Genomic DNA, 25,332 nt, shown 5'->3' on the forward strand with positions numbered 1-25,332 from the left:
TATAGGAACAAACGAGGCCACTTTAATTTACGAAACTTGCTCGACATGCACGTCCAGGGGACATTGATTTACTAACGTACCAGAGACTAAGCGAAGTGATTCGACAGGAAAACCGAACAGACATCGGAGGATCGTGTGCGTGAGCTACCTACAAAGGATACTAGCGGCTCTGTGATCGGAAGCTGTCAATATTTGTCTATGTCCGGTAACCGAGTAGCGAGCGATGAACCGTAACGTCATCAATTATCTCTTACATACCACTGGTCAAGCCTGATGTCAAATTTCGTCTGTTTCCTGCCCCATGCACGATGCCACGATTGCAGACCTCACGTGCCACTATCCACCCTCTTTCCCTTCCCTCATTCTCTTTCTCTCTATCCCACCTATTCGCTCTCCATTGTCCCTCTTTCTACTTACCTAGAGAGTTGGCCAGCCAGATTTGAGTAAACCGATGGAAATTGTCTCTAGACCACCGAGAACAATAATGACCCGGTCGAAATTCCGCTTCGCTGGAAATTGCTCGGGCGGAATGTCGAGACCAGTCCTCCATCGTTGAATCGATACTTGGCCCGTATTATACGAGTGTGTTTCGTTCTCGACGCGTGGTAGCACTCGCTGACTCGCGCGAATATTCCCTCAGGGAAATCGGAGGAGGACAGGGACGTCGAGTAGAGATATCAGGTATTTCGTGGTGTACGATTTCAAATGATACGAGTATCGACGAACCACCTGGGACAACGTTTTCCAAAGATGGACCTGGGTTTTCTTATTTCTTTCCGTATCGCGAGTGACCGCTACAAACTGGCTAAAACAGAGACAGCTTACGTGTTCTTATAGTCATTTACTGTTGAATTTGTTCATCATTATTATAATTGAATTTATTCATTATTGTAATAATAAATTGTAACAACGATAGGAAACAATATAATATACCTGTTGCTTTGAAAATAAATATATATATATTTCGGCTTTTATGGTCTCCAATTCAACTATCAGAGTAGACGAACTTAAGCTCTGCTTTAGATCCTGATCAATTGACATGAATTATCTGTGCACTAAATGTTACGCGATGTATCTAGTTTGTTGCGTCCTCTTATGATTTATGTTGCGCTTTATTTACTAAATTAACTACTACTGCAACTGCACAAGCCTCACATTTATGCAAATGATTAATTACATTGATATGCTCTTTTTTAGCAACTATAGGAAAGATATGTCACTGACACTACGATTTAATACGACAAGACTAAGTTTGAACACGTATAAGGTTGAAGACACGTTTGAAGGCACAACTGCCTCAGACAACGTTTGACATCGTTTTAAAGAATTCTGTGGGTTTAATACTCAAACAAATATAAAGCTAAAGAAATAAGCGTTTGGTGAAATGTTCAATCAGTCTCATAGACAACACGTACATAAAACATACCTGCTGTCTATAAAATACGTTACTGTTATATTTTCAATGACTTTCTCGTTAGCAAGTTGCTTTCAACAGAATTTCTGCAAAAACGAATCCTTTTAATATTGAATCGTGATATTATCAGTTATCTCTTTTTCATTAACTACCGCAGCCACATCTCTTTTACTAAAGCGACTTCTGCGGAACGATTGACGGTAAAAAATGTTTCTTTTTTATTTCTATATAAATTAGTAAACTAACGTTATTTTGTACTTTCACCGATAACCTTGTTTGCAACACCTCTATTCCTTCATTCGAAAATTATTAAGTCTTTCTCTGAGCTCTAAAAAATATATTATATCCATATGAAAAATCCATTTATATAATTGGATATTTATACGTTTGATAAAATAGTCTTCTAACTGATAACAGTTCAATAGATTAACTCATCAATCTTATTGGCTGTACAGTTATTGGACAACAATATAAAAATTGTTAATTCCGTCCCTCCCGTGTATACTTTTGGAAATAGCACCGAAACTATAGTGAAGGGAATTGTTTCTCATCGAATCGTTTTATTTCATTTACAATCGTTCCATCGAAGATCTACATAGCGTTAGTTAAAGAGATTGAAGCTAGCGTGATATATTAGCTATAACTTTGGTATCGACTGTGACGGAGGTGGTACTGTCAAATTCTGAAACTCATCGAACGACTTCTTCGCTACGTTTTGAATATCTTCCATGCCCTGTTTCGTAATATTCGTGATGTCATCGAATTGCCGACGCGTTTGATTGAGTAAGTCGTCTGTCGATTTCGCGGCAGTGGACGCGATATCTTTCACTTCTGATTGGAGTTTCTCGATGACCCATTCCACTGCTTGTCGTCCCTGAAACGGAATCAGGCGAAGACACATCGTTACCGTGCGAAAATCAAGCAATTTGCACCTGTGTATCGCGATTTCAGCATAATTAGCAAACTCTTACGAAATCTTTGCACATGAAGAGACCTATAAATATCTATCGAATAAATCATTGATTCGTTCTAAATTTAAAGTGCGTAAAGATTCTATAAAGAGCTCGAACTTGTACTGTCGTTCAAACAAAACTAAATTTATATACTGCGTGAAACTTTGTTAAACAATTAAATTCAAAGCTACTAAAAGATAGAAGTATTAACCTTATTCGCGTTTTGTTCGATCGTTAGTGTCAGTAACCTTTCTAGATGGTCTATGAGCGGCACCCCTTGGATAGAAATTACTGCCTGTTGTGTTAAAAGCGTTGTCTCCGGATTCTCTGGATGTGGTGAATACGTGACTACTTCACCGACCGAAACGTGCTTCCCCAAGCTTATCTGCAAGCAAAAGAAAATAATGTAAACTGCACATAGAACAATTTCTCGCAATTCTTGTCATTAGATGCTGAAAGTCTCTTATTTCAGTTACGTGTGCTTGTATCCATCGCGTGTTGTACAACTCGCGGGGTTAGCAACCTTCAGATAGATGGTTAGCCAACATTATCGAGATAAAAGGTTTCCACGAAAGTGACGCGGTGCCATGAATAATCGATGCCACGAAATAAAGGCTGGCAACGGGTTCGTGATGGCCCTTGTGACTGAACAAAATCGATGTTCCGTTGACCATTTAACCGACGTTGCATTTCGAAGTCTTTTAAAGATTCGTTATCCCGTTCACTGATCGTTAAATAAAACATTCGTGCGCGTTTTAGAATTATTCAAAAGACATCGGGTTCTCCATTCTTTCCTTTCACGTTGCAAACGTAATGGCACGTACATATGTACAAATGATAGTACAGATGTAAAATAAATGGTCACGATTTCACGGTACCCGTGTGTATCGTTTAACAGCATATATGGGCGATGTAACTACATCACGGGGTTTCTACGAAACAGATAAAGAACCAAAGTACAAACGTCTAATGGTCTGCTTTTACATTGGAAAAATTGTTATTACTTATGCTCTATTATGTTATTACGTATGAAAAGAGCCTGCAAAAAGTTCCATACTAAGTAATCATAATGTTCGAATACGAGAGTCAAAACAAGAGTACGTCTGGCAAAGAATCGTAATCAAAGACGAGCCCAATGAGATATTCGCGTGTTCTACGTTCCTCGAGTTCACGAGTACGTGCCGACAATGAACACGTCTGAACGGTAACGACAATGATACGCCCACCACTTCGAAAATTACATCATTATGAGCTCCATACGACTCGTTCGCAGCAGTGCAGCTTGAAGCACTGTGGCCGCGGAGCTGGAACAATTGAATCGCGGGGGTGCAATACGTTTCACGGGGGAATTAACGCCCGCGGCACATTGTGGATCCACACTGATCGAGATAGAGAGACGCGGTTCTCTATACCCTCCGCCATATTGGCAATCAGTGAAGTCGACTGTGTTACATCGCGCCCAACTATCCAGTCACCGTACGCTTCGTAGTCTCTCCAGCCCCCAATCTTGCGCTGCCATCGCCCCTGTACAATTGCAAGAGGTCAAAAAATTAACGCCCCGCTTCAACTAGCGTTTCATCAATTACGCGGATCGGGGTTTAGGGAAAATGCGAATGGTTTAATTCGTCAGCCATCGGGGAATCGTTATTGAGACGCGTTCAACGCTGTCGAATACAGTTCTTTGTTCTCGCCATCGATAGAACCTCTATTGACGTTACACGAGTGTTATACACATCTACTTCTATCTCTCTCGTTTTGCTCTCTTTTTATCCTGCTCGTTATTTACTCGAAAATACGGACGATTGTATAATAAAAGAAGTAAATATCGAGAACGATTTTTCCCTTTAATCCTGATAAAAGTTACTTGGTAGAAGCTCGGTTCACTCGAGGGAATTTTTCCAAGTCTTACACGCGGAGCTGCGATTTTTATGCAGGTTGAGAGTAATTTTCTCGCGGAAACTACGAGAACGGTGTAAATAGAATTCTTTTCAGTGGAGATAATTAGCACTTCGCGTCTCTCTTATTATTTAAACGTTTCAAGAACATTGGTTCGGAGATTCTGCTCGGTGTATGGGAAATAAAGAAAGACGAAGAAAAAGAAGACGAGGAGACTATAATTGGAAGGACGGATGGTTTCATTGTAGCTTCCGTAACAAGCGACTCTGAACGTGATAAAGGCGTGTTTTTGAGCGCGGTAACGAGAGCATGCTTCCTACCTTTACGCGAACTGAAATCATCGTGATTAGACGTCAAATAAAAAATCTTTTGTTTCTCCTATTTCCTCATTCGAGATCCAAGATCTCAACGTACTTGCATAACCTAACGCGCATAATAAATTTATAATCTTCATCGAAATCGTGTAGTAGCTTCGTCGTAATCGTACCCTTAATAAGTTCCATTTGAAATATAAATTTCTGGGAAAAATGAAAATCCATTTTGAGCTCAACCTACTCTCGGGAGTAGCTTCGAAACATCGACTCTTTCTTCAACGTCACAACAAATCCCTTTTCCACGGGGAGACATCGGAAGAAGAACTTTGCCAGAGAGATATTCACCCCTCTCTTCTGCCACAACGTAATCATCTTTCGTTGTGTATCATCAGTGGCCCAACGAAAAGCATCAGAAGAGTGATGCGTTAGTATCGTCGCGAAAAAAATAGAAATAAAAATAAAGAAAAAAAGAACACGTGGAAAAGGTAAACGCCTGGCGCGCAATTTAATCCTATCAAGCGGACGATCGATCCCTCTTCCGGTCCTGGCGTCAACGACGAAGTAATTAATTTTCACTTTTTTTCGGCTAGGCTGTAGAGAGTACGAAAAGCGTACATCGTCGATCCTGTCTCCCCTACCCCGCGTCCGATCTAGTGCATCGGTTAATTGAAATTTTTTTCATCAGCCGCGCGTCGAAACCGATGTTTGCCAATCCCTCGGTCTCCGCAGCAAGCACGGCGTTTGCTTTTCATTTACCGCAGCGTTGCGGTATGGTCACGTTTAGTAGCGCAGTTAGGGTGAAAGTCGTTAACTAAAATCAAGACCGCGGTAAAAGAAAGGAATACACATCCGAGGCACGCGAAGCCGCAAAATTTAACGTAATCCTAATCACACCGAGCCTCCTATCTTCTTATTAAATAACTTTTTTAAGTCTCTTGAGGTGCTTGAATCCTTTTAACCTAGAATCGAAAGAAACAGGGTAACGCCTCTCCAGGAAAAGTAAAGATTTCGCGAAAGAAGTAAACTCATACAGGATGTTAGATGAATTGAAAAAGTTCCAAACTTATCAATCTTCTATTCCATTTCTGATTTACACTGAGATTACCAGTCCGTACAAAGTAGCAGAATTAAACTTTCTTAATAAGGAAAATGTGTGGACGTTTTGTGAAAAGATCTAATCGCGGTTATAGAAGAAGAGTGTAAACTATCGTACAAACGCGTCCAATCAAGAATTCCCGTGATTCCGTTTCATCCTTCGTCGATATAACGAGGAGAGAACGAAACGGTAGACCAAGCTCTGTGAAGGGTCGTTGTGCGGGCTAAAGGACGTTCTTCAATGCGCACTCGCGAGTAATTAGCATCGCCGCATAATTGAGAGGACTTTACGGATCTAGCTGCAAGCAGCATTATTCGAGCCATGGTATGCTCCCAATTCGACCGTACCATTCGATGCCTCGAGAGGGTGCCATGGCCGGAAGCTCAAATCTAGCAGGACACAACGTCGGAAACTGAATCGACCTCCAATAGAGTTTGGGCCTCGGGCTTTCTCTTGCGCACGATAATCGCAGATTTCAGCGGATTTTGGGGAGATTCGGAATCGTGTGCTGACAAATCCGTATTAGATCGTGTAAACGGGAGCTTCCAGTCATCTGCTTCTGCAGTCGAATGGATACGCGTGGTTTCCTTGCACATTCGATTCAATTACTTGTTTCCACGTGTATGTACATTTCTGAACAAACAGAGCCGCATTCCTAATCCGAATCGATACTCTCTGTGACCATTTTGATTCATACTCGTGAAATATTCGAAAAGGCATGGGCGCAGACACGTATGTATCTCTCAGTGAGATTTTTACGCGTGACAAACTACCCGTGAAAATGCGTACGCGATACGCAACCAAACATTTTCACCCTCAACGTTAGCGCATCTGCTGTCGCGAGATCATTAATATCCATTCTGTGAAACTTTCCCAACGAGTCTAGTGGATCAACTCGGCGGGAAACATTTCGATGGGAGCGTCGCGTGACAACACACAGTCGACAAGGGTTCAGAGGGATCAACGGGGTTTCAACCCGAAGCATGTACACTAGCATCGTACAACGCGCGAATCCCGCTAGTCTGAAGTTACCATTTTTCATTAAACTGGCCCACCGTCTCCGTGACTCCATATTTCAATCGATTCAAAAAATGCTGCCGCTGCCTGCTGCTATGTCCGTATAAAAATACGTAAATGCCATGGCGGCGGACTGGTACGCGTTCTAGGAACACGTACCCTTCACGGCGCGCATTCAGCCACGTACAATTTGTTGTTTTTATGATTTAGAGAGCCGCGAGTATAATAATTCAGTCGGTGGCACATTCAGTCAGCATCGTGCACCACCACCCAAATGCAACCCCCTCGAGATCTCCATCAGCAGAGTCCACGGGGAGTCCCCGAACACGACTAGGATACATCACCGATATACGCGTCCGTTATTAATTCTCGTCCAATGCCATCCCCTTCAGTCCCTAGTACCTAGCTATATACTTCTATCTCTACCGTGTCTTGGGTTTTCGCAGTCACACGCACGGAAATTCGTGGCAGGACGAAGGAAGGATCGTTAGAGAGAATACACGAGTCGTCGCTGATAAAATATTGTTCCGATTTATTGTTCCGATTTGTGTCTGGCAACGTATTGCGGTAGACGCGCGGGAACGGAAATTCGATTGATCTATTGCCGTTTACTTTTCTACGATTTCGAATATGTAGAATCTATCGGGTCGTTTGTAAGGCTTTCGCGAATCCACTCAAACATTTTTTCCTTCCAGAGGTATCATTATGTTTTGATCGACTTCTGCCGGTTCAATTTCCCGTATATCTCTTTTGACTAGCGATTCAAGGAAATCGTGCCACATAGAAAATACGATATATATGAATCGATAGAGTTTGTCATACCTAAACTTTCTAAAAAGTTAATCAGATAATTGGAAAAACTCTCTTTAAAAAAATTATTAGTGCAGGTTTATAATGAAGCTAACGCACGAACGAAGTATGTATATACACATTTTATTATTACCGTTTTTTTACTGTATTATAATTATTATATATTTATTACTATTATTGTATATTTATATTACGCTTTGATTAAGATTTGCTGTGCGACACGAGTCCAATAAAAAATATTACTACCAGCATCCCCGTTGGATACATCAATGCACACAACAGCTGCAAAACATTTACGCAGACGTCATCGAGGTTGAAAGTCAGGCGCACCATGCAACACGTTTTAAATAATAACACGATTAACTTAACGCGATCAAGCGTCATATGTTGCACGAATGCAGTGTGTCCGTTTGATAATCCGATAATATCATCCATCCACCTGCACCACCGGGAGAATGTTTCATCGTTTTTTCTGCCGATCGGTTGTATTCATTGCAACGTGATTCCCCAGACGCTAACGCAGGCATTGTTTTAGATTAACGGTAGGCGACTCTACAACGTCACAATATTTACAGTTCCGCTACTTCACGATCCCCACCAGAGTATCGGAACAACAATCCCCACCAAAGTATCGGAACAACAATCCCCACCAGAGTATCGGAACAACGATCCGACATCCAGTATCTCTTCAGGAGATCCATCTCTCTGCATATATCCCTGAATCCATGATCAACTCCAAAATATGCAACGACCGACCAGTAGTCTGACCAGTACATACCAGCAACACTAGAGAGACTCAAGCCCATTATGTTCAGCTTGAACTCGATGCATATGCGCCAGATGCATTTAGGTTCAACGATACGATGCCGCATTACGTTCCAAACGGCGGCACGATACGTATGCATCTCGTGTAACGTATGCAGCACGGCCTGCTGAGAGGGGGTAAATTGCTAAAAGATATCTCCCCCTTGGGATTCGACGGGGATAGGTTATAACCTGGCCCGGACTCTGCTCGAGCTTATGTGGAATACATTGCCTCTGGTACGCTTCTCTACAATGTTCGTTTGTCCGCGTGGTGCGTACGCCCTTCAATATTAGAGAGAACGTGGCTTAGTACGCGTGCGAGGATGCGAGCGTATCAACAGCGTGCTTGCACTTATACTCGCCAAACAGGCCGAGCATAGAGAAAGCGTTGACATCCCGCCGGGAATTGTTCAATTTTAGTTAAAGTTCATCTCTAGCCTTCAGCGTGCAGAAAACGCGGAAACGCGTCCCCGTAGATTACGCAAGCGTGGGACGATCAGCGAGGAAATATCACACGACGCTTCCTACTGCTGTCTCGCCTTAATTAGAAAGACGACAGCGGGAAAGAGGACGTCAAGGGTTGTGAACGTGGATGCCTGTGTCCTGCGTACAGTGTACAAGACGAACGACCCGCGTGACGAGGAAATTCCACGTTTGTATCGTTACTGGCAGCGCTATTTCACTGTGCATTGATGTGTCGCACTAATCCATAAGTTCGTGTACATTTCCTTTAGTAACAGTACAGTCAAAAATTAACCAGCATGCGCTCGAATGTGTCGGATCACGAATGGGTCTTTCTACTTCCCAGGATACGTCCATGTTTTTTGTATACTCTTGCACGGTTTCCTGTTACACTTTTATATTCGTTTGTATGATGTTTAACAGTGACATATTTTATCCGGAATCTCTAGAATTACTTCTGGGAATTCATTGCAGCGGTACTGCATAATATAAGCTCCATTTTTTTTAATTTATTACCTCCGGTCACTATACAATAACGCTTCGAAATGTGTTCTGTTTTTAAATAATTAAACGTATTAAAGGAACCAGGCAACGCATAATGTATCCAAACATGCTATTTAGGCAATGAGCACGTATTGTGAGATCCGTGTTGTATCTCGTTTCACGATAGCTCCGTTTACGCTTTATACTTGATGTATAACGGCAAACAGTAGAGTTACATATAAAACAGCTGATAAATGGACAGCTAGTAGCTGCGCTCAGTGTTTCGCTGTTAATGTTTACGTAACAAGTCAGCCGCGAATTTGCACATGTTTCAGTTCATATTTTAGTAAAATTTTCTAACGCAGATATTACCGAATTCAAAATGCTTTTTGCCACATACGCTTCTTTCCAAAAATTATCCCGATACTTCACGCATGGAAAACAAACACGCTTTTTTGCGCGCCAGTAAAAGCATCTCCGTGTACAAATTTGTGCACGTCTAAATACCCGATACTAAGGCTTGTTCGTGTATCAAGACTCGATAAGTAAAAACGATCGACACGACGGCAACTCCTTGTAGATGGAAAGGTTGCACTTTTTGTACAGAGCCATCTGCGGATCGTTCATCATACCTGTAATGCATCTAGCCGCCCAGTTTCTCCTTTTTTCCTTTTTTTTGACCGAGGATCGAGCGAGGAAGCGAGCGAACGATCTTCGACGCGTAGCAAGAGAGCAATGCTTCGGTTCCCTTTCCTTCGCCGTTTTCCGCCCTGTCTTCCTAAAACCCTCCTGGCACGTCCCTCCGAAGAGACCACGAAGCTATGCAACTCCCGGTAATGCGCGCATCAATAACCTATCATATCCAACCTTCTAGATGCGATGCGATGCTATACGCCCAGACTCTACGATGTGCCGATCTTTTCGTGCTTGTAACTCGAGTAAATGTATCTACTACTCGAGCTACAAGCTCTACGCGTCCATAATTTTCACCGCGGTAAATATTTCCGTGAAAAAGAACAGGAAGACCGATGGTGACACTTTTGTTTGTAGTTATTTTTCAAAATATAAAATTACTCACGTATGTCAACATGTTTTTCAATTATACCGTGTATTACAAGTATACACGATGAGCATGGGTCGTCGAAAAAAACGGAGTGTAATGCTACAGATGAAATTCCACCAACCTATTTTCCAATTATTCTTGCTGATCTCGACTCGAATGGAATTGAGAATATATTGATTGTTCGATTACACGGGCACACGAGCAGCACGTGTGTATGCATTGCACTTCGTTCATCAAATTTATTTTCACTGCTCAAATGAATTGCTAATGCAAGTACGAAAAAGGAGTAACTATATCGATGGTGTGAAACATTAAAATGCTCGAATACCAACGTGTGCATGTTTAATATTAAAGAAGCATCCGTTCTTTCGCAGGCTTTATCGTCGAATTATTCGTTTCAATTAGATCGATACGAATATAATACGATTCAACGATCCGATACGAAGCAACATTTGCACCTTCGATATCGATTTATTCATCCTCCATTTATCTCGTTTCACGAAGATAAATTACAAATGCGGTCAGAGCACTTTGTCGAGTAATATGTGAGTAATAAAGAGCAAATGTAATGAAATCTCCGTAAAAGCATGCTTCATAGGAGTTCTCATTCGACTGATTAAACATTATACACGATATTTCGATTAACAATATGAATTAAGTGGGAACGAGCCGTGGAACTATTTCTGCATATCGGGGCAACTTGTTAACAGAGCGTTAATGTGAAGTATCGTCCTAATGTAATCGTGAATCTCTCAAAGTATTTCACTAATTGAAAAATTGTTTGACAATTGACATTACATTAAAGTAATCTATATAAATAATACAGAATTATTAATCAACTTACGTTTACCGTTCGGACTACCATTTCTTTAGATTCTGGATTTACTTCGCTCCATTCGCTGGCGTAGTATGGACCTTGATGACCGAAGAACTACAACAAGAACAAACAAAATTCTTTTTCACAAAGATTCATTCAAAGAGTACAAACTGCAAGCGATAATAATATCAATATACATGGAGCATTTACTGATTCAATTATCTATAAAATGAGAGGAATTTCTGTCGAAGGTGCAGCATGTTCGCATAACAACAAGATATGAATTTGTTAAATCTTTCAATGTTATATAATATATAACAAAGATACGACAAATTAGGGTAATTTAATTTTATCAATAAAAGTACAACATCTACGTCACTATACATTTACATTTATATCAAAGCATATTAAATTAATTTAAAAGGAAGTTCATAAGTCTACCTGTGTTTATGACTTACTGTTCGCTTCTAATTAATTATGTTCCTCTGATTAATTATACTTTAATTGCGCGACCCAGTCAATTATTACAACGTCTATAAAGTCATTCCCGCATCGGTTAATGTTCGAATATACAACGAAACTTGTTATTTGAGTACATCTGTTAATTAGTCAAAAATTTCCGTCGATGCAGCAGCAGGCTCGACGAATTCGTTCTCCTGGTGGAAGAGAAAGGGAAAAACTAAAAGAAAAACAGGGAGGAGGTAGCTAACTCAAGTTAAAACGAGGCTTTGCACTTTCCCTTCCGTCAAGTAATTTCAAGAGTGCCTAAACGTGAAGGCGATACCTTTCTCCTTCTTTTCTATCTTTTCGTTCCACCTACTATGCATTCGTTATATACAAAACTGTGATTCGAGGCATTCGAGCGAGAGCGCCAGCACAACAGGATGGCTTTGCGAAATGGCCAAGCTTATAGAAAATCCTGCGAAAGGAAGCAATTCGCCGAGCCGAAAAGGATTCGAAGCTGGGATCTCCCGTTGGCTGAAGAAGAAACAGGACTGAGAGAAGAGGTTCTAAGGGAGGCCAGTCTATATTCCAAAACGCAGGCGCCTAGCTGGATGATTGCCAAAGAGCGTAACATTGGTGGGAGCGCTCATTATGAAAGTTGATACGGTGTCGTTGTTTTGTAATTCCCTCTAGTCTCGAACCCGAGTCCACCCCGCATCTTCTTCTTGCTCGACGTTGTCGAAAGTTTCGAATTTCCTGCTAGCTACTGCCGCTGTTTGTATAGATTGCTTGGTCAAACGGCAGGGAACTGTTTTGCCTATAAACTGTTATCCGGCAAAGAAGGAATGCATAACACCCCGTGTAGATTGATTTCTTACGATATCCAAACTTCGTAATAAACTCCACTGTTGGATACATGTACATGATATTTTAGGCTTAGTTTAGAGTAAGACTGTAATGTATGAAAGTACTTACTGAACAAGTGAATATAAAATAGGGGAAAAACGACTATAATTGTCTATCTAGCATTTTGCATGCTCTATGTCTACTACATTGATATAATGTATTAATTTAATATTACGGTTTGCCAATATGTTCATAAGCTATATAATTTCTGTAAAAAGGATTAGCCTGGCATTAACTTGGACGCTTCTGGTACGTCAAGATCACTGTTACTAAGCCAATTATATAGCAGATATATGTTATCTAATTGAGGGTTAACCGATGTCTGATTATAGAAACGCATAATCTATTTAGAAAGTAGGAACAACGTAACGAAGACCTTGCACGCGCCAAATGTAAATCTATGCTACATTTAAGTAAGGAAAATCATTGATTACGCAAGTATAAACGTATCTTGTTAACTTGCACTGAGAGGCATTTTGCCAATCCTTCTATCGTATTACGAGCGTAATTACTCGTATCGATGTATTCATACTATATTGTAAATGCAATTATAAATAAATCTCTTTGATATTTATAATTTCCAAAATAAGTTAACACGATAAGTTCTTCGCGGCTGAGACAGGAAGAGAGATGAAAAGGTCGATTTCGATAAACATCAGCGATGCATGAATAATTTGTATATAACATATCTATGACGACGCTCGCTGCTGAAAATCGATAAGCTAAGCCGTTTCTAAATTTTCCTCAGCCAGAAAATTAACTGAAACATGAACAATCTTAATCGACGCTAGCGCTAACGTGGTAACTGTAAGAATCAAAACTGACATAATGGAAGATTTTAGATCCTTGAGGCAAATGAAATTTTGCAGAATGATTAGCTAGATATGCATCACAAGTAAAGTAATTATACTTCCTGATACAGAATAATTGAAACAAACAAACATTCTCTAACACATCAATCACTGTCATGCATTGCAAGATGAGAATTTAAACTTTAAACTATTCAAAAACCTCTATCTTTTTATGTGAAATAATACTCAGTATTTCAAAATAAAATGATAGCAAATAAAAGTAAAAGATCTTTTCGATGGTATAATATAATATAAACTAAAATAATTTAATAATATAACACATTGTAATACGTTGTAATAATATGATTATCTCTAACTTGAAATATTCATGAATCTAAGGATTTAATACTTAAAGAAAGAAGAAAGCTTATAAATAACCTCTGTACTTCTATTACTAATATATAAATTGTATTACAGAGTTCATACTATAGCATTCTAATTACACATAATCATATGATTAAACTTCAATGACAATATGTTAAAGATATATACATATTTATAAATCTGTACATTATTTATTGAATTCTGTTCAGTTACATCCATTAAATTAAATTCTATATGGTTGCAAAACATGAGTTCATTAGAGAGGTTATGTTCAATACTACATGAAATGAATAACTTCAATAACTATAATTTACAATACTTACTGGTGATAGCCATTTAGGAAAACGCCATTGAGTGGTGACCAATCTATGAGAATAGAGAACACCGTCCCTGACTTCTCTGTCGATGACATCTGTACCCAAAACCGATGGATTTAAAGGATTTGGATACTTTCTGCATGCTGCTTTCACAACGGTGTCCCATGGATGACTACAATCATAAAGCAGATTGAAATTTTCTGTCATATAATTTTTTTTCTGACAAGAGCATATGATAAAGCATTTCTATATTCTACTTTTGATAGTTAGAAATGAGAAAACATTTACAAAGAAAACTTACTCAAAAGTATGGTGTGATGTCCACAACTTCATGTTTATAGAATTTTTCAATATAACGTATGGTTAAGACTATAATTTAAATTGTTAATAATCACACGAAAACATTACTCACTAGTACTATAAGGTTCATCTACCAATTCCAAAACCTGATGTAATATAAAAGACAGTACGAAAGGTCTCCACTTTTATTGTATATTGTATATTGATCCACCAAGAGTTGGTATACCTGCTTCTAGCAACCAATGAGCTTGTCTCCAGTTCAATCTGATTGGTCTATCACAGCGCGCTGCTTTCTATTAATTCAAAAATATTAACTAATCAAATCACGTTTAATTTAGTCATAAAAAGTTTCCTTTAGTAATTTTAGTTAAACAATTGAAGTAGTTCGGAATTTTAATATTTATTTGTATTTTGTATAAATAGATCATCTAAGCATTTAACCAATCAAAGGAAGACGGTGAGTGGCATTATTGCAGAATATAATTTGAGAAGAACAACGGTAAATATATGTACTCTTTTCAAAAGAATAACAATTGAAAAATGTAATATTACTTGCAATATTTTCACAACCAATGAGGTTTTCCCTAATTCAATCTGATTGGCTATTCTTCTTGCAAATTTTTCAATTGAATCTGATTGGTCTATCGTTAGGCGGTACTTTCTATTAATTCAAAAACGTTCGGACGAGGAAGTCACGTTGAATTACATCCGAAAATCATCTCGTTAGAACAGTGAACTATAATTTTTTATATTGTCAAGATTATTGCTTCTGTTTACTTTTTACTTCTTTGTTACTTCAAATCAGTAAACAATTTCAATAGTTTTTTGGATTTAATATTTAATTGTACTTTCTCATATAATCATTTCGTAATGTTGACGTTGGCAGCGACGTAAGTCGTAACTCTTCTTCATTGTTATTAATTGTTATTCAAATTTTAATAGTAGTTCATGCGATTTTGTAATTTCAGTAAAATATGTTCGACTTATCAATAAATTAGACTTATATAACTTTATTTTATTTATTTCAATGTGTATGAAGTAGAATTTGTCTTGTGTAGGTAAAACAAATTGAAAATTGTTTTTAGAAGAAAATATGTTGGGCGACATAAAGAATTTATCAACTTTCGGAGAAGAAATCAACATGCTGTAAGCTAAATGGTAGATAAGTTTGAACGTCTTTCTCTTTATGCAATAAATTTTCTTCTTGGCAACCTATAAATAATAATAAGAGAAAATGATAAAATTTTATGTTAAATGTTTAATATCTTACCAAAAATAGCATAATGTTTTTCTTGTTCCGTACTATCTCTGATATGTACTGGTACTCTAGGTTGTGGATTTTTGTGGTTTATAATTATATTTTTAGCAGATTTTAAAGCATTATACACAAGTTGAGACTTTGGTGCTCTAGTTAAATATATGACACATTGTGCTAAAATCACATCACATTCTGGCATTCCGATCATTTGACATCCATGCATAGTATGAACAGCTATGCCTAGAATTTAAAATTAATCTCTTATGTTACTGTGCTATTCATTACAATATTAAGTCACTTATCAATATATTTCAATATATTTCACCCAAAAAGATCAATGTGCACCTTATAAAAATGTCATTTTAATTAGAATAAAATATTACAAAGTTTTACTTCAAAGTGCATTCTGTTTCAAGACAACTGCAAGCTTTTCATTTTCCTGCATTAATAAATAAACTGTTATTAATCATATATACCTAAAGCATCAGGGTCTGCTAAGCCAATATCTTCACTTGATATTCTTACTAATCTTCTTGCTACATCCACTGGATCTTCTTTAACTGCCATAATCCGTGCTAACCAATATAAAGATGCGTTTTCTTTGCCAGCTTTTATTGATTTGTGTAAAGCAGAATATAAATGATGAGTATTATTATGTTTATCAGATAATGTATGTGCTTGTTTAAGACTTTCTTTAACATCGTCAAGAGTTATTGAAACAAGATGAGAAGAACTTAGTTCGTTTAACACTTTACTTTTAACTGCCAGTTCTAAACTATTTAATGCAACACGTGCATCTCCATCACATACCTCTGCTAGCCAATCAATTACCATCTGATTAATGGAGAAACATGGTTTAGAACTACAGCTTAAACTATACTTTAAATTAGTCAATAAAGTTTTTTGTGGAAAACTATATATTTCTCCGTTAATAGATGAAATGGCTTTACAAAGAATATCTACAATATTTGATACCGTTAACTTATTTAAAGCAAATACACGGCATCTACTTAGCAGAGCAGAATTTAAACTATAAGATGGATTCTCTGTAGTTGTACCAATTAGAGTAAATGTGCCTGCCTCAATATGTGGTAAAAAAATATCTTGTTGCAATTTATTAAAGCGATGTATTTCATCCATAAATACAATAACTTGATTGTTCAATTTTGATTTAGTTTTTGTTGTGTTAACAATATTTCTGATATTACTCACACCAGAGGATGTTGCAGAAAGATTTTTAATATGTACTTTTTCTCCATGTATTTCTTTAATTAGTTTTGATATAACATTAGCTAAAGATGTCTGAAAAATATTTCAAGAAATAAGTATCAATAATTAGAAAATGATACAAATTTGTAAATATCTTACCTTTCCACATCCTGGTGGACCCCAAAATATCATGCTAGGAATATGCCCTTTTATTAACAATTGTTTTAGTATTGTGTGAGATCCAATAACTTTTTCCTGCCCTATGTAATCATCAATGCATGTAGGCCTCATTCTTTCAGAAAGAGAAATGGATTCTTTATTTGGTAATGATTTCTGTTGATTCATATTTGTTATATTAATCACTGTATTGGCTTTGTGTTTCTTTAGTGGATTTGTTTGATTAATATCTTCATATGAAAGAGATCTCTTTGCTGTTGATAATGTTTCCATTAAAATCGTATCAATTGAACCAAAGCATTAACCAATATTATTTTCTACATCATCTATAGAGTAATCCTTTCTGCATACTGGACACAACATAGTACTCAGATTTTTCTGTACATTGTTCTATACACTGTATCAGTTGTGTTGTAGTTTGGATTTTGTATTGTTTATTTTCAATCAATTTATAATATTCAGATATATTATTTATCATTAAAATCTGATTATTTCTATCAAAATTAAGCGTGAAGAAAATGCGTTCCTTAGTTTGAACGATTTAAATTAGATTTCTGACATTAAGATGAGTCGTAGCGTCATCTATTGCTTATTGTATACGTTTCGGTTATTACAGAGATACATATTATCTGTCCAACAAAACGAAGCAGTAAACGTAAACAAAATTTGATTACTGTGGCTGCAACTATTGGCTACCGACTAGTGACACTCGAATGATACTAGTCGGTAGCCAATAGTTGCAGCCACAGTAATCAAATTTTGTTTACGTTTACTGCCTCGTCTCATTGAACAGACCATACATATAAAAATAGAGTGCGTGAGCGAGCTGAAAAAGCAATAGAGTAGAAAGAGAACGAATCATGGAGGTCCCTTGTCCCCTTGATCTCTTATCACAGTCCCCTTATCCCCTTGCACAGTCACGCAATAAATTATAAATGTAACGTGTAACACTGATCAATGAGGGGTATAAGTGAACATGCTGATTTGGCAAAGACAGAAGCGACCTCTATGCAGCGTTCTCTTTCTATTCCTTTCTACCATTCACTTACACGGCATTTGACTTTCGCACTCTGTCTATGTCTCTATAGGCATTGTCATTAACTTAAAATACTGATCGACTTGAATTATTTGTAACTGCAGTTTGCATAAAATGTAATATTTTGAGGTAGATATTCAGATAATGTTCTTCCAAGTACGTTGGGATTTTCGTAGTATTCTTCTATTACCAATAAATATTGTTTCTTTACAGATTTTGTGTCAGGACAAATAATTATTCGTTGCATAAATATGTCAAATACATGGAATAGAAATATCTATCGCCAAGAACAAGAAGCATTTGTTTCTGGTCATGGTGGAACAACCTCCAGAGAGGTCATATATGCACTCATGCCAAATATTTGTAGTATTCTTTTAACTAAAACTGCAATGGGTCTTTTAGGACGGATTATTCATAAAAATATTAGGGTTATAATAGAATTTGCGTTAATTGTAATGCCATGTATTTTATGTTGTACTGTATTGTCTGATTATGTTGTTACAGTATGTTGTGCCATGATTATAATATCTATTATTAATATTTTATTATTAGGAATTAATTCTGATGTTACATCAATGTACAATATGAGACCGGCTAATGACAAAAGGCCCTTCATTACAAATTTTAGAGCATTCACTAACTTAATAACAGCAATATGTATATTAGCGATAGATTTTCACATTTTTCCTCGTAAATTTGCCAAAACTGAATTGTTTGGGTATAGTTTAATGGATACTGGTGTCGGGTTATTTATATTTGCTAATGCTTTAGTGGCTCCAGAAGCCAAAGACTTTGCTCTTAAACCCAGAATAGGCTTTTTCCATACTATATCAAAAAATATAAAGCATTCAGCAAGAAGTTGTATTCCACTTTTAATATTAGGCTTTAGCAGGTCTGTTGCCATTGAAGTTTTAGGTTATCAGAAGCATGTTACTGAATATGGGATTCATTGGAATTTTTTTATTACTCTTGCCTTTGTTAAATTATTTACTAGTTCTATAACAAGTACTATCAATTCAAAGTACTCACTGTTATCAGGAATTTGGATTTTAGGAATGCATGAATATGTTTTGAGTACTAAGGGGTTGAAGGAATGGGTTTTGAGTAATAGACCAAGGAATGATTTTATATCTGCTAATCGGGAAGGTGTGGTATCTGTACCTGGATATGTTGGGCTTTATCTAATAGGTGTAGCAGTTGGTAGGTTAATACATTCTACTTATCAGAATTCACATGCACAAGATTCGTTACTACATAGGCATAAAACATTTCATATTAAATTATTTGGATATGAATTTGATGCGCACTATAATCAGTCTATGATTTTATGTATTAAATTGTCCTTGATATCAGCGCAAACGTGCGCAGCTACTTTATTTTGCGATGCATATTTTGGAGTATCTAGACGATTAGCAAATGCAGGTTATTGTATGTGGATTCTTACTTTAGGTGTTATGGTACTTACGTTATTACTATTGATAGAAATAATATGTGACATATTAATTCATGCAACCATAGATTCGAAACTTAACCAGAAGACAAAAACATGTAAAATGAATGTAAAAAGTAAGCGAGATAGTGTGGCTGATAAATGCGAGAAAGATATGAATAAAAATATAATTGAGATACTCGAAGCTGTAAATTACAATGGTCTATTTTTCTTTTTATTGTCAAACTTAATGACTGGCGCGATTAATATGTTAGTACGTACGTTATATTTAAGTCACTTAAAAGCTTTGCTAATATTGATTGCATACATGGCTGTAAATATATTATCGGTTTTATTATTGTACAGAAAACAGGTACAAATTAAATTATAAATACAAATGTACAATTCGTTGTACTGATTGTAGAGTATGCACTTTTCTATATCGTATAATTAAATAACGAATCAGCGTGAACAATTAGTAACTTCGAAATATTTACACTGCCATTGCGTAGACATGTCAAATTGTATTCCATATTTATTGCTCCTCTTTTTTTATTAAAATAAGTATATACATATATTTGTATAAAAATAAGTAAAAAGTTTAGTTGGTAACAAGTCGTTTCTTTCACTCGATATTAATACTAATAATCGTGAGCCTATTATTCACAGGTTTCGTTGTCATCGAAACACATTACCTAAAATATTTATCATAATTCATCTTTGGATTGAATGTCAGATTTCAAGTTGGTTACTTTCTTCGACTTCGGAGTTGCATTTACATCACTTGTTGTTCTAGTCTGATTTTTCATTCCTGTTCTCTTATGTTGTAATCGTCCACTGATAAATCTTTTGAACAAATCATGATTTTTCACATAATCCGTAGCCTGTGAAACTATACGTAAAAATTCTTTGACATCAAAACTGTAGTTAGTGAATTTTGCGTGTGCTCCTCCATCAGGATGTGTACCCTGTACAGAATTTCAATTAGTCTTGCAATAAATGTTGAAGAAATTTTTTTTTATTTGGAATACAATCGCTTACGGGATCTTGTTGCACTAGCATTGAGGCATTTTCCCATGTAAAGTACTTCACACCGCGTAAACGGGCGAGATCTTTATAACATCCTGGATCTTCGCAATTATATCTGCACAGTAATTATGTATGAGATACATTTCCGTGGGAAATCATGTCTGTTATACTTACATCTCAAATACTGCAGCCCAATCTGGCAAAAACATAAGATGCGTTAATCCAGCTCCATGTATTCCAATAAAAATGTCAGAGTTTCTTGTAATTTCTAATTGTTTTTTGAATGATATTTTTTTATTGTATACTACCTGAGAAGGAAAACATGTTTTAAATATATTGTAATTATATTTATTTAACACCTTAATTAATTTCTTATGCCATATTATTAGAACCTCTCTACCTTTCGCACTTTATACTCCGGATTTTCCTTCAAAGCCTTTGTTAATTCATCCTCGTTCAAAATTCTTCTATATTGAGTATCTCTGCTAAGTAAAGTAACACGTATCCTTTGGTTCTTTCTTTCGTGATGAGGTATACGTAATCTATGTAACACGTGGTCGCCGAAAGCTTTAAACAATCCGCTCTTTTCACAGCCATAAATCTAAAAGCGTATCCATTGATACAAAAATTGCTTTGACCTTATGATCGTGATCTCAAGAAACAAAAAGTGAGTAATCGTACAAGAGGTGTATTATAGTAAAGACCAAAAATCATTCGTGGTAATAGGGGAAACACGAGATTCTTGAAGCAGACGGTTTCTCCGCGGAACGTATGTAAATCCCAGAGTGGATTTCTCGTGAAAGCCTGGAAGGCGTCTTGGAATGCAGAACGGTAGCTGAAAGTAAGAGAGAATTCATGGTATCTAGTATCTCGTAGTTTTCGTATTGCACCGGTGTCAGTTACCTGTAGCTTTCCCAGATCATTATATGATTATCAGTGCTGAATGCAGCGGGGTGCGAGAGGTTTACGTGTAATGACGCGTATAAGTTGAAAAAGTCGCAAAAATGATGATACATATTTACTACTGAAACAGAATGACTTGCGTGTTCGACGAATTTTGCATCACAGTCATTAATCGGGAGAATCATTTTTTACGACTTACTAGCGTCTATTTTCATTATGTACGTTGGCTTTTCGATCACGATATCACAGTCGTGGTTGACAATCGGCGGTCGAGGTAATTTCCGGAAATTTCGCAATTCAGGTCCCCAAGATTGCAATGGGCTAATATGGTCCGCGTTTTCTTGCAATCTTTTCTCATTTAATCTGGATGATCGAGATAATATGAATACTAAGCGAGATAAAAGTAATTGATTAACGCATTGCTTTAATTACGTGCAATATCCTCCAATTTGGCCCTCTTTCAGAACATCCATCTTGTATCGTATAGGTTCTTTTCTTTGAATTAAATCCGTGAAATTGATCATTATGTTCCTTGCTCGACAAAATCTCATGTGCTCCGAACACTCTAGCGATGAGTCGTCCTATGATCGAAAGTATGAAATAAGAAATAAAAGAAAGCATATATTTCTTTTAATTTAGTCAAACTTACCACAAACAATGGTTTGCAAAATATCGACATTTCTTTCCTTTGGTCGCGTACGTAGCCAAAATCGCCTTGAGCGTAAAATGTCTCTACCTGTGCTTTTTTCGTTGTTACCCATCCTCTGTGATCACCTGGACATTGAGGAACGGAAAAGGAATTTTCGGCTTTGCAATTCGGCTCGTAACCCCAACAAGCTTTGGTATCAAGGCTATCCTAAGTTTTTCCAAGAAAAATTCTTCGTTAATATCTTTCGTAAGCTCGAATTTTATACAAGTGTTTGCGCGTGTGTCCAATGCTTCCACGACTATCGTATTACGCTTTCGTGCAAATAATGAAAACGAAATAACAATGAGAAATACACCGGGCATATAATTTCTCCTTTAATCAATAAATCCTAACAGAATCACGTTATTAACAAACCGCGTATTACCTTGTATGGACAGGCGGTATTATTACGGCACTCTTCGGCCACCGTGGGAAAAGAGTTGAAATAATACTTGATGTGATCAGGCGGCAGATCAATTTCCGTGTAATTACTGTATGTTTGTGTGATCGCGAACACCAGTACGATCGTCACTGAGTATTTAATACTTAACGCGTTATCTGTCATCCTAGCGAGATGCACTAATGAAAATTAAATCGAGATTCCCTGAGAGATGGTGTCGTACACTCGCTTTACAGAGTGACTGCACGGTGTGAATGGAGGAGGAACCACCTGTACGAGCGAATGGGTATATGACCTCACCTACTGTGCGTAGGCTCTGTCACACAAACATCAATGTTCATGTACACCCACATGAACGCGTATCTTCTTAAAAAAATCGGTGAAAGTCAATGTTAGAGGTAGACACGCGGTAACTTACATCATTTATGGCGCACTAATGTGACTATCACAGATAAGGTGTACGATAGATTCAACACCTTATGGGATTTCGTGTTACATTTCCTGAAATACCGATCGTGCAAAAAATCAATGGGTTTGTTTGTGCCCTCTATGGTTTTGAGTGTTGAATGTAAGAATCTAGAGATTATATACATACATACATTGAATTCAATCACCAAAGTTGATAGAATCAGCAGAAATAATAATGCCTCGTTTGCTACATTCCTATATGATTAAAATGGTCAAAACCTAAATTAAAAATTATGTTGATATCTTTTCTTAGAGTGTAAAAATATTATAATGACGGTCTTATCGAAAGAAGCTTGGGAGAACAGACATTTGATTTCACTTCCAGGTCAATTAACTGCGTCGATAATCGACGTTTAATATACATAAATACATACATAGATATTTTTATTTTTAAATTCCTGATATATACCATAAATGGATGTTAGGTTTTCTATGTTAACAATACTTGTTAATAAAATTTCTTCATAATCAAGTATCGGGAAAAGCGTATTTGCCTGTTGTAATAAATGTCACTACCAGTGTTATCGATTCAGGATAAATTCAGATTATAACACAGATGAGGTACAGAAAGGAATTGCAACATTGATTAATTCTGTACCTCGCCTTCTTTTTTCTTACTTTATTGTAATTTAATTTTAATATTGTAGTTATTATTAATTATTATTGTAATTATTATTAATTAGGAAGTACAATTCTATTATAAATTTAGGAAGTATTTTATTTCAAGTTTAAAGATTTGTTTTTCATGTTCTTAAACCTTTTAAATAATCAACGTTATATTTTTAAAAAGAAATTATAATATACCACGCATTGTAACAGGTAAATTTTTTACATCCTCCGTTTCCACCATGGACTTCGATGGTTCCTGCTTGGTGACCATCTTCGTGATAATTTTCTCCCGGCTAGTGCATCACCGATGGTAACGTTCATCGCATCTAATCGTGAGTCATATACATTTTTGTTTCTCTGGTCACTCGATCATGTCGTAACATGAAAGATCCGAGTCGACACGGGTGGCTGATTGTATTAAGCAGAATTTTTGGCGAACATAATGATCGCGAATACTTATTGTACTCGTGAATAGTAACATTACTCTTTCTGTGTTATATTTATTAATTCAGGCTAGGTCTTCTTGCACGTGGAGATTTTAATAATTAGTTTGAAAATATATGTTTAAAAATATGTTCATGGTAATTATTTATAAGTCCATATACTATATTATAGTATAAGGAATTCAATATAAATACTTGAAAAATATCCATACAAGTATGATTACATACATGAATTAATGTAATACAAAATAAATTTGAATAAAAATAACAGACAGAAGTGATTTCATTTGACAATTTTGAACTTCTAGCGTAGAAGTCGAATAACCTCCGATTTCGTTGCTATAAAAGCAGTAACTCTTATGTGCAACGATAATGGCGACGTAATTTCATTTCTTCCTGCATGATAATACTGAACCTTTTACATGACCGTCATATGATAAACTTTAGTACAATATGAAATATAAAACTCAATGTTTTCCGTATGAGAACGTATTAAATTTTACGCGCAAGAAGATACTTTGCTGCAGGTGGATTTTTTAATCAAAGCAATAAATTGAAACACTGCCTCAATGCTTTTGAAAATATGCTTTGATAAAGGGTTCGCCTGGTATCATTTCTATCAATATTAAAACAGAGTCAATTATTTCATTTCATCGAGTTTTACTAACGAATACTTATTATAAAGTTAATAAAATTCTTAGTATCTTTTTCGATAAATATATCTTTTATTTATTATCAATTTCTTCAGTCAATAGTTTCAACAAAAATTAGAATTTCAATAATTTATGAAATTAATAAGGTAGAGCCATTATCACGTAAAATAAAGAAAGAAAATACGAAATTAAGAAATGTGAATTCGTTAGATACAAAATGGATAAATTAATCTTTTTTCTAATCCAGGATTTTTAAATTTTACAGATTTAAGCTTCTCCGTGTTAATAGTCAGGACCTCGCTCACGTGCCAAGGTGCTACTTGGGTGGGAGAAAGGTCATAAGCACGATGACTTTATAACTCAACAATTTTTCAGCGACTGACAACGTGTTAGCGTATCATGCACGACGTATTGTTCACATTGTATATGCGTGTGGTTAGGCTGTTGAATTACGTTGATTTTTCTTTTACTGTATTTAGAATAATTTTGAATATACATATGAGAAACATATATATATAGGATATAAGATATATTAAGAAGATATACTAAGAATACGGAATGATTCCTGCAAATGGCAATCCAATTACAAAGTACAACATTTTTCCAAAAAAATGATGTAATTCTTTTGGAAGACAAACATAATCTTCTTTTTTTCTTTTTGTTTAGAGAATTTCGAGTCTAGAGGTAAGTTTCAACGAAGTTTCAGTAAAAGCAACGAAGCGAACAGGCCCGGCACAATTTTGTCGTAGAAAAGGGCAA

At 36.5% G+C, this 25,332-nt stretch overlaps 4 protein-coding genes across 5 annotated transcripts; 1 reads left to right on the top strand and 3 right to left on the bottom strand.

The window, feature by feature from the left end:
- Positions 1-1,135: 1,135 nt before the first annotated feature.
- LOC117231706 (protein slowmo) lies at positions 1,136-14,469 on the bottom strand. Its single transcript, XM_033490378.1, has 5 exons — positions 14,273-14,469; positions 13,978-14,143; positions 11,157-11,243; positions 2,579-2,752; positions 1,136-2,288 (listed from the first exon to the last, which is right to left on the bottom strand). The coding sequence occupies exons 1-5, from the start codon at positions 14,302-14,304 to the stop codon at positions 2,052-2,054; spliced, it is 696 nt and encodes a 231-aa protein (XP_033346269.1). The 5' UTR covers positions 14,305-14,469; the 3' UTR covers positions 1,136-2,051.
- Positions 14,470-15,346: 877 nt separating this feature from the next.
- LOC117231705 (ATPase WRNIP1-like) lies at positions 15,347-17,385 on the bottom strand. Its single transcript, XM_033490376.1, has 4 exons — positions 16,898-17,385; positions 16,006-16,831; positions 15,542-15,769; positions 15,347-15,483 (listed from the first exon to the last, which is right to left on the bottom strand). The coding sequence occupies exons 1-4, from the start codon at positions 17,186-17,188 to the stop codon at positions 15,389-15,391; spliced, it is 1,440 nt and encodes a 479-aa protein (XP_033346267.1). The 5' UTR covers positions 17,189-17,385; the 3' UTR covers positions 15,347-15,388.
- A 565-nt stretch (positions 17,386-17,950) lies between these two features.
- Positions 17,951-19,794, top strand: LOC117231703 (uncharacterized protein At4g17910-like). Its single transcript, XM_033490374.1, has 2 exons — positions 17,951-18,080; positions 18,165-19,794. Exon 2 carries the CDS (start codon positions 18,203-18,205, stop codon positions 19,769-19,771), a length of 1,569 nt encoding a protein of 522 aa, XP_033346265.1. The 5' UTR covers positions 17,951-18,080; positions 18,165-18,202; the 3' UTR covers positions 19,772-19,794.
- LOC117231701 (EGF domain-specific O-linked N-acetylglucosamine transferase) lies at positions 19,714-22,877 on the bottom strand. Of its 2 annotated transcripts, none has more exons than XM_033490373.1 (10): positions 22,386-22,877; positions 21,962-22,168; positions 21,745-21,893; positions 21,512-21,675; positions 21,313-21,430; positions 21,091-21,244; positions 20,810-21,010; positions 20,584-20,717; positions 20,422-20,524; positions 19,714-20,348 (listed from the first exon to the last, which is right to left on the bottom strand). In XM_033490373.1, the coding sequence occupies exons 1-10, from the start codon at positions 22,563-22,565 to the stop codon at positions 20,088-20,090; spliced, it is 1,671 nt and encodes a 556-aa protein (XP_033346264.1). In that variant the 5' UTR covers positions 22,566-22,877; the 3' UTR covers positions 19,714-20,087. The 2 variants fall into 2 exon arrangements, with proteins under 2 accessions (XP_033346264.1, XP_033346263.1); XM_033490372.1 differs by having other exon boundaries at positions 21,313-21,433; positions 22,386-22,565.
- Between the last annotated feature and the right edge of the window lie 2,455 nt (positions 22,878-25,332).

The sequence above is a fragment of the Bombus vosnesenskii genome, unplaced genomic scaffold (assembly GCF_011952255.1).
Source record: "Bombus vosnesenskii isolate JDL3184/JDL3185 unplaced genomic scaffold, Bvos_JDL3184-5_v1.1 scf7180000013273, whole genome shotgun sequence".
Classification (NCBI taxonomy): domain Eukaryota; kingdom Metazoa; phylum Arthropoda; class Insecta; order Hymenoptera; family Apidae; genus Bombus; species Bombus vosnesenskii.